At 49.8% G+C, this 9,663-nt stretch overlaps 1 protein-coding gene across 1 annotated transcript; it reads right to left on the minus strand.

Moving 5' to 3' along the window:
• Nucleotides 1–211: 211 nt before the first annotated feature.
• LOC112112040 (S-adenosylmethionine synthase) lies at nucleotides 212–8,964 on the minus strand. Its single transcript, XM_024207748.3, has 9 exons — nucleotides 8,822–8,964; nucleotides 5,814–5,891; nucleotides 5,563–5,685; nucleotides 5,256–5,368; nucleotides 4,981–5,124; nucleotides 4,512–4,730; nucleotides 3,298–3,480; nucleotides 2,436–2,569; nucleotides 212–1,509 (listed from the first exon to the last, which is right to left on the minus strand). Exons 1-9 carry the CDS (start codon nucleotides 8,910–8,912, stop codon nucleotides 1,407–1,409), a joined length of 1,188 nt encoding a protein of 395 aa, XP_024063516.2. The 5' UTR covers nucleotides 8,913–8,964; the 3' UTR covers nucleotides 212–1,406.
• Between the last annotated feature and the right edge of the window lie 699 nt (nucleotides 8,965–9,663).

Consider the following 9,663-nt stretch of genomic DNA (forward strand, 5'->3'; position numbering starts at 1 on the left):
AGCATGTAAACAAGCTGGCTTCTCTGTACAACACCAGCCAAATCAGCCTCTCCCAGGGCCAGTTGCCCTAGCTTTGCCCTCCCCCTTATGTTTACACCAGCCAGACCCCCTGTAGGTGTGACCCAAGGTTTTTCTGTAGGACACCTTGGCCTATCAGGGAATGCTGGAAACATGGCAAGGAATCATGGTGTCCAAAACAAAAACAAAAAAAAAAAAAAAATAAAAAGTGTTAAAAAAGCTGCCATCTGAGCCAAGGGCTTCTCTGTACTCACACCCTGCCCCAGAGAACAATAAATAAGCAATTAGAAAAATGTTCAAGTATGAAGGGTTATTTTTGCCACCTCTCCTCCCCTCCAAATGCACCTGTGGCTCTGAAGGAAGCTGGCTTCTCTGTAGCTACACCAGCCATTCAGAGCACGAATTGGACCTGGCTTTGAAAATAAAACAAAGTTTAAAAACCCAGGAGGAGTTTTGTGCAGTGTGGAATTCTCCAGCTTTCTTATAAAGAAAAAAATTACTCTGGTACCAAAGTGTGCAGCCTACAGACCTCGGGTACTGCCTGGGGACTTCTCTGTAGTACATCCCCAGGCTGCCAAGTGCCCGTTAGTTAGACAGGAGATGGTGAGGTTTGGCTAGTGCTGAAACCATGCATAGGATTGATTATCTTTTTAAAAACCTTATTACGTACGTCCTCCAAGAAAGACAGCTGAAAGTGGAGAGGTTAAAATCTGGTGCCACTCCAGATGGAATTAAGAGCATAAAGCACCACAAGTGGGTAGAGGAAGAACTGCCTTTGAATAAAAACCACATCAGGCTGGAGCTCCAAGTGAAACTTGCGTTGCATGCAAGGCTAGTCTGCTAGGGGGAAGCACTCCCAGACAAAAGCTACATAGTCAGACTGACCAGGTTACGGGGACTAGAAGGCTTTACATTCTTAAGACACCACAAAATCATGCTGCTCAACAGGGCTGGAGCTGGACAGATGCTATAATGAACCACAGATTCCACATGCATGTTACAAGGACTATTTCTCAGTCAGCATTTGAGGGGGAAATTCACTGCAGTTCTTAGACTTTCACGGTTGGGTTCTTGGGCATACAACAGATCCAATCTTAAAGCATCATTTACTAGACAGACTGATGTCTGCTCATCTCTAGGCAGTTACACAGATAGCTTGTGCTCACTGTTCCACTAATAGAGTGAGCACAACGCCAGAAATAGGAAGATAGCATAGTCTAACTCGTGGTCCCCATAGAATTAATAGCCATGGCAATGGACAAAGTTTGCTGAGTAAGAGCTGAACAGGAGGACAGGATAAAGTTAGGGAAGAGGGACTCTTTCCCCCAGAGCCTGAAAGCTTCTCTGTAGCCTACGCCAACAGGTCTGGGGAGAAAAGCCTAACACTTTCAATATTTTAGCTTTTTGGGCAGTTCCCATGGGAAGCTGTCCCTACCAAAGTGGCCATAGGCTGCAGTCCTCTGATAAATGGGCTTCTTCAGATCCAGATCCCTGGAATATACAAGTCCTTAACTTAATACAGCGCATTCAATCACAAGCAAAGCAAAACAAGAGACAGTTTTCAGAGGCTCTGGTTTAGGTGAAGTGTTTTGACTCAGCAGGGGGAAGTCATGGAGGCAGACACTCCGTTGGTGGAGCAAGCTTGGAACTGCATATGCCTTGTGGGAGGCCAAGGCACCCTCCACCTTGCTATAAAACCCAGACTCAATACAACTGGATTCATTCACTGACTCAGAGGCTCCTCTCGCTTCCTTTCAAGACTCAGTTGTCGTTTCTCAGGCTGGTTTGTTCTTTAGACAGTGTCCTAGACACTTAGCTAGTTGCTGGGCAGTCCGAACTCATCCTGAGAAACAACAAGTGTTCAATCTCACATGATGTCATAGGATACTTACCCCTTACAGGGCTACAGCACATCAGGGCCTGGTGATCCATTTGGTGGAACCACTTATCTCTTCTGTTTAAGCAGCTCTTGTCCTAGCCCAATGGCTGCTTCTGACTTTAAATCTGATGCTTCCAGCACAGGTTGCAAAACAGGCATGAATGCAAACAGCAGCTCAACATTGCACCCAAAGGGTTTGCTAAGATGGTTAGGCAACCAAGTCCTGCTATAGAATCCTAGATTTTAAGTCCAGGAGCATTTAGCACCCAGTCCAAAGGCAACCTCGGCCTTCAAGCACCATTAGTGCTCTCAGATACTTAATCTGAGAGGCCACCTGTTTGGTTACAGAGATAGGGTTAGCTACTAAAGGCAGTCCCGCATGGAGAAGTGTACTTCTACCGTCAGCGTGACATAGTAAGGAATCAATTCCAACAGCATTTGCACTATCAGTCATTCCCTACTCATTAGCAGCTTCAGATTTGCCTACAAGCAAGTAGGGAGCTATTCCCCCCCCATCTGCATGCATTACCATCTTTACCTGACAATAACCCCAGGGCGGAGGTCAAAGTTCTTCTTCACAATCTCTAGCAGCTCCCGCTCGCTCTTTGGAGAAGTGCCATAGTGGAAAATGGAGATGGACAGTGGGTGGGACACTCCAATGGCATACGAGACCTGAGGGCAAAGGAAAGTTTAAACACCTCAGGGGACTTGCTGGGGCAGATGACCATGTGGCCCCCCACCCAGTATAACACTCCCTCACCTCACATTCTGAAGGGGTACTTTGTTCCCAGTAATGCAGGGGCTCATCTATCCGCTCAAATACTTGCAACAACTGCACCTCCACTCCGTATCTCATTCCACACCCGTTACAGTAGTTACAAGAATGATCAGCTCTCCGTTCAGCTGCTCTGAAGGTACTGACACTGTTCATGTTACTCTCTGCACCGGCCAAGCTACCCTTCTCATCTTACCTTCTATTCCTGGGTCCTTCTTTGCTCTGTTCACTCTCTAGAGTCTATCCTGGAAGGGACACCCAAGCAGTGCAGCACACTGCAAGTTGGTCACTGCCAGCGATGCAAATAACGATACTATTGTGCTCTAGGTTATTACTCCCTGGTTTGGAGACCGTCTATACAACCAAGAATGGCATTTGCCACTCCCACAGCAAGCTCCAGTTATTCACCACTCTGGTCAGCTGCTTTCCAAATACCATCCTACCAGTTTGTACTGATGGAAATGGGCTTCCCAATACAGCTAGCCACACCCCTTTCTTCCCTTGGCACAGCAGCCCCAATGCAGCTTTAAAGGGAGAGACCCTGCCAGCCACCAATAGCAGCTGCTAAATCCAGCTCATTTACAAATATCCCTCTCCAAACTTCAGGCCAGCAGGCTGGCCGTACCTGGACAAGCACTCTCCTGCACAGGCCAGCCTTGACGAGGGACTTGGCTACCCAACGAGCAGCGTAAGCAGCAGAACGGTCCACCTTGGTGTAGTCTTTCCCCGAGAAAGCACCTCCTCCATGAGCACCCCAGCCACCATAAGTGTCGACAATGATCTTCCGGCCAGTCAAGCCAGCGTCTCCCTGGAATTAACACCCCCATTAAACTGGACTCCATTTAGAAACGCTTGTCAGTTTAGAGCACAGTAGCTGCCTCAATAGCCACTTACACCAACTTAAAGCCTAATCCTTGCACCCACTGAAGACAATTGCAAGAGCCCCCTGAAATCACTGGGCACAGGGCTTTCAAATTAAGCCCTCCCCTCCCCCCAGTTCACAAGGATCTGGTTTCACTTTTAGTGTAACGGTACAAATGGCAGCTTAATTATATCAGCTCCACTTGCTCCAACACACTTGTTTGCTGACAAGTATTTACTCCACTGAACTCTGTAGAGCCATTAGATCTGGGAGAGAAAACTGGCTTGCAAGTCTGCACTGGAGGTCCACATTTGCCTGGCTATGATACACATTGCCAGAGGGGGAGTTTTGGAAGATTAATCTACATGCAGCCATTGAAGGTGACCAGACACACCCAAGTGAAACATTCCTTGGAGGATCGAATCATAGAAGATCAGGGTTGGAAGGGACCTCAGGAGGTCATCTAGTCCAACCCCTGCTCAAAGCAGGACCAATCCCCAGACAGATTTTTGCCCCAGATCCCTAAATGGCCCCCTCAAGGATTGAACTCACAACCCTGGGTTTAGCAGGCCAATGCTCAAACCACTGAGCTATCCCTCAGGCCAAGCCTATAACAGGGTTAAAAAAGAACTAGATAAGTTCATGGAGGATAGATCCATCAATGGCTATTAGCCAGGATGGGCAGTGATGGTGTCCCCAGTCTCTGTTTGACAGAAGCTGGGAATGGGCAACAGGGAATGGATCACTTGATGATTACCTGTTCTGTTCATCCCCGCGGGGAACCTGGCATTGGCCACTGTCGGTAGACAGGATACTGGGCTAGATGGACCTTTGGTCTGACCCAGTATGGGCATTCTTATGTTCAGTGAACTCAAATTGTCAAGATTTATGCACTCCTCTCCTTTGGTGTATTACTACAACATTTCACCTTTGTTATTAGAATTTTAAAATAATATCTGAATCCATCTCAGTCTTACCTGGGGACCACCAATGACAAAGCGGCCGCTTGGCTGCAGGTGGTAGATTGTATCATCATCCAGGTATTTTGCAGGCACAACAGCTTTGATCACTTTCTCCTTTAGGGCATCCCTCATTTCATCCAAGCAGACATCTTCATCATGTTGAACAGATATGACAATCGTGTGGACTCTAATAGGGATGACAGCACCACGGTCCTGCATGTACTGCACGGTCACCTGAAATGATACCCCAGACCAGGAGAAAAAAAACCAAGTCAGGTACAGCCACATCTACAGCAGATCCTAACGGGGGACAGCAGTGCTCTCCACCCTCCAGACTGCTAAGTAGGACTGAATACAAACTAGTGTCATTTCATTATTGGTCCGCCACTCCCCAAAGGCGGAAATTCATTCTGCTCTTTGCTTGCTATAGCCAGGCTCTCTCGTACATGGCCATTACTGCAGTATATGACAGGGCTCCACTTACCTGAGTTTTAGAGTCAGGTCGCAGCCAGGGCAAGGTGCCATTGCGACGCAGGTCTGCCAGCTTGGCATTTAGCTTGTGTGCTAAAACAATGGTCAGGGGCATGCACTCCTCAGTTTCATCTGTAGCATAACCGAACATCAAGCCCTATGGGAGAGAAGAGGGGTCTGAAACCTCAACTTCAACAAAACCACCTACTGACAAAGTGCTAAATATGGTCCTATAAACTAGAAAATATGTTTCCACAAGCTGGGAACAGCTGTTACTAGAATACTAACCTGGTCCCCAGCACCAATATCCTCTTCATTCCTGTCTAGATGGACTCCCTGGGCAATATCAGGAGACTGCTGCTCCAAGGCTACCAGTACATTGCAAGTCTTGTAATCAAATCCTAAAACACAACAGAATTTCAGGTTCACAGAATAAACTGCACTGTCCAGCTAATCCTAGAAAGTTTATCATATTTGTTCCTTAGGACACCTAGCAAATTGGTTACAGATACTTTTAGAAGCCAACAGCCTTATACTCAAAGCTAGAAACAAAAGCTTTCCAAACCCAGAGAAACAAGTGGCTGGAGGCACTTACCTTTGGAAGAATCATCATAACCAACATGTTTGATTGTATCACGCACAACTTTCTGGTAGTCAACAGCCGCTCTGGATGTGATCTCGCCAGCCAGGAGGATCATCCCAGTCTTTGCAACAGTTTCTAGAAGAGGATAAAAGGATCTCCATCAACTTCAGTGTCACTCACAGAGAAACAAAACAGCTCTCATACGATAGCAAAAGTGCATCTAACGGGCAATTTCTCCCCTTTTCTAGGCTACATATCCTCACCACAAGCAACTTTGGCATCTGGATCCTGCTTAAGGTGGGCATCAAGGACAGCATCACTGATCTGGTCACAGATTTTATCTGAAAAGAAATTAAACAGCCAATCAATCACTCAATGCACGGTGCACCTTCCTGAATCCCTTTCTCTTTTCGCTCAGTATGTTGAGCTTCAGCCAATTCTAGGAGTCTCCACGCAAATTTGTCAACAGAAAGCAACAACTGCAGTGTTACACAACCCCAGGCAGAAATGCTGTTATCTTGCACTGTAATTTCCTGTCCCTCAGATGCAGCACTTGTCCCATACTATACAGGAGAGGTTTTTTTTTTTGGGGGGGGGGGAGAAGGGGGTGTGTTAGTGTGGAATCCCAAGCATTTTCTAGTGGAACTTTTAGGATCAAGTTACTATTACGTCAGGGTTTAAATTTAGCCACTTACTCTCCGTGATGTAGCTATAAGACATGGATTTTGACATTGTGCAACTTACCCCCGCAGCCCCGAAGAGGACAATGCATTGCCAAGTGATTCACTTAAGCACCCAAACCACAGCAGCATCTGAGCTGCAAGTGGTTCTGCCCTCAAGCACAAATAGAAGACAACAGCTTCAATTTGGTTTGTACAGGTGTTTAATTTTAGAAAACTGTTCTAACAAAATGGCCACTTGCAGCAAGACCACTCTAGTATGCACTCTAGATTTGCACACGTACAGCAAGAGACCGCATGTGCCCAACGTAGCCCCACTGATGGAATTTTAACTTGCAATACTGTAGGCCGCAGTCATGTTGCCATTAGCCATGGCTGCCAAGAAGCAACCAAGTTGTGAGCAGCAAGCAGCCAGCCTGTGACTGCAGAACTGGTTTCAGCTGGTCAGCCAGCCTGCGCATAGCTAGTCGCTCTAGCATGACTGCTGCAGACAATTATTCTAGAGCAATCTGAAACCCCTAAAGCACTAAGGGCTTTGCAAGAATTGTTCAAATTCTGTGATGAATAAGCTACTCACTACTCAGGGCTAGATGTCGTCCTTGACAATGACCTTTCAGATCAGATTTGGAGCAGACTGACATAATTCTGTGTGCTGCACAGGAACGAAATGGAATAAAAGAAAGCCTGACACTGAGCTAGCCCTCCCATCATCTTTAACCCATTCATTCCTCAGATCTTTCACCAGTCACCCTGAATAGCAGTGCTGGAAATGATGTGACAAAATAAGCATAATTTTCTAGACCACCCAGGGAGGGAAAAAATTCCCCTGGATGTCATTTACAAAAGAACACTTAATCGTTTACACCTTGAGGAAAGATATTTTACTAACAGCCCCCAGATAATAAAACAGACTAAAGGGAGGACTTAATGACATCAGAAAATTTCTGGTTAGGATACCTATGCCAGCAACAATTATTTGAGCCCTGCTGTCCCTAGTCTTGTAGTGAAGACAGACTGATATTAGTGGAAGTAGTTTGTTGAAACCAGTTCACCTGTTTGGCCAGACCATAAACGGCCAATGGTTTGGAAAAGGTAGTGACCTACACACAGCAAATGCCACTGAGCAGTCTATTAAGTTCGTTGTGCAAGGTGAAAGCGATTTATAATGGGAATGGGAATCTAATAGAACAGGGCCCCAAAATGGAGACCGCAGTCAGAAAAAACACAATGTTGTTATACTGAAACAATGCCAGGACTGAGATAGTATGTTAATCCTTCCTTGTCATGGAAATGAAGGAATCTATCAAAGAACCCATTGAGCATTGGCCTCATAAGTTTGTCCAAAGCAATTCCACACAGAACCAGACACTATTTTAGACACTTTCTGTAGCAGGGGTGAGGAAAAGGTAGTGATCTGTAGACCTGTCAGTGTTCAAGTCTGAAACACAAGGCTATTAAAGAGTAGAATACACACCATCTGGATTTATGTTTTTATTTAAACCTCAGTTACTATGTTCAGCATCCTTTGAATTCTTTTCTTCCCAGAAATACAGCATTGGAGTGTGGAGACGTGTCTGAGTACCCCAGCCATCACAGTACTTCACAAAAGCTTTACACAGATGAAGAAAACGAGTCAAAGGGAGGTGAAGGGACTTGCTGAAGGTCACTGAGCAGGTCAGTGATGGAGCTCGGAACAGAATCCACATCGACAACTGCCCTAATCTGCTGTCTCCCTACTGGCACTGTGAGGCTATGGCGATGACAACCATAGAAGTCCCTAGATGGCTTGGTCTCTCCAGCCCAAGAGAGAGAAATGGGACATACGCACCAGCTTTATGTGCTCACGCCCTTGTAAGTGACTTGGTGCAAATGGCAGGTGGGTTTCCAGAACAGGTGCGGCAGACAAGCAACTGCACCAAGAGGGCTGCAAGCGTCTTGAATGGTCCCAAGGAACCAGGAGGCAGCTGTGTGTTGTGGGTGTCGCTTTACTGGAGGGGAAGTGCTTAGTCATGTGCGCGCGGCTGACTCACCGCCCCCCTCCCAGCGCACACCGCGTGGAGGACCCGGCATCACCCCGGGGCGCCATTCCGCCAGCCCCCACATGGCGCAGCAGGCGCGAGCCCCCCGGCCGACCCCCACCTCCCCGCTCCGGCGGGAGCCAGCCCAGGGCCCGGACAGGGTCCCCCGGCTCCTTTGCAGGGCGGCTGATCGGTCCCCGGCCCCGGGGCTGCCCAGAGCCACGATGGCGGAGACGGACAATGGACGGCAGGGGGCCGCCTCCCCGGGGGGGGGGGGGGGGGCCCCCCCCCCCCCCCCCCCCCGTCCCCGAGCAGGGACCACGTGCCGCCTGGCTGAGCCTGCAATGCGGCGCGCGCCCTCGCGGATAATGGCGGAGGCAGCGGGAGCGCGCGCCCGGCCGAGTTTCGTCATCGCCCTCCCCTCCGGCGCGCGCATCCCCCCGCCCCCAACAGAGACTGGACTGCTCCGCCGCGAGCACGCGCTTCCTCCTGAGGAGCCCGCGCGGCCGGGCCGGTTTCCCGCCCCGGAGAACGAGGCCGCGCCCCGCCCTCCCCAGACTCCGCGGCCCTCACCTGGGTGCCCCTCCCCCACGGACTCGGAGGTGAAGAGGAAGCTGCCCTCGTCGATGAAGGCCTCGTGAAAACCGTTGAGCTGCCCGTTCATGGCGACACCGGAAGGAAGCGGCGAAAGAAGAACAAAGACCCGCAAGACACCAGCCTCGATAGAATGAGAGCAGCACCTCCGCGGCACCGGTATTTATACCCTCCATGGCCCCGCCCCCGGCAGGCCCCGCCCCGCCGCAACGCGCCAATCTCGGGGCGGGCGGGGAGAGCGAGCTCGGACTCAACCACACTCCGGGGAAGGGGGCCACGTTATGTAATAAATCGCCCCTTCCCCGACACACCGACCAGCTCGCTCGCAGACGGAGGAAGGGCATTTCTCATAACTCACCATAGCGCAAGACAATAATTCATGTCCTTAACTCGGCCCCGGGAGGGCGGCACAGGGAAGTGCTCTGTCTCCCCCCCGTGTCTGCCACTTGGACTGATCCCAGACAATAGGTACTAGCTCGAGGCGACTGTCGCCGCAGGGAGGCGCAGGAGGGAAGTGCTTCTGCGCAGGCGCAATGAGAGCCTCCCTCCACGCCTGGCCGAGCTGCGACCCTCCCTCCTGCTTGCCGGGAACTTGGAACGGGAAAGGTGGCTGCTGCGCGTGCGCAGTGTGCCTCGCGCGCTAAGGAAGCAGGAGGCCCGACCCGCTCTGGCGCCCATCTTAGTTTACTCCTTGTCCAATCCCCTGACCATTGTGACCCCCCGCACGCACACACCTCTCCTCCGGCTTCTCCCGCCGAGCGACCCCGCCATATGCCCCATAGCCCTGTACCCATGTGCCACATACCCTGATGGGCGCCTCC

Source organism: Terrapene carolina, unplaced genomic scaffold, assembly GCF_002925995.2.
Source record: "Terrapene carolina triunguis isolate 2854851 unplaced genomic scaffold, T_m_triunguis-2.0 Scaffold49, whole genome shotgun sequence".
Lineage (NCBI taxonomy): Eukaryota > Metazoa > Chordata > Testudines > Emydidae > Terrapene > Terrapene triunguis.

Excerpts from the sequence above, each read along its gene's own strand:
- LOC112112040 (XM_024207748.3), bottom strand. The coding sequence starts at position 8,912 with ATGAACGGGCAGCTCAACGGTTTTCACGAGGCCTTCATCGACGAGGGC. Across the intron at positions 5,892-8,821 it reads CGTGGGGGAGGGGCACCCAG|ATAAAATCTGTGACCAGATC; the intron begins GTGAGGGCCGCG and ends ATTTCTTTTCAG. Across the intron at positions 1,510-2,435 it reads CGCCCTGGGGTTATTGTCAG|GGATCTGGATCTGAAGAAGC; the intron begins GTAAAGATGGTA and ends TGTATATTCCAG.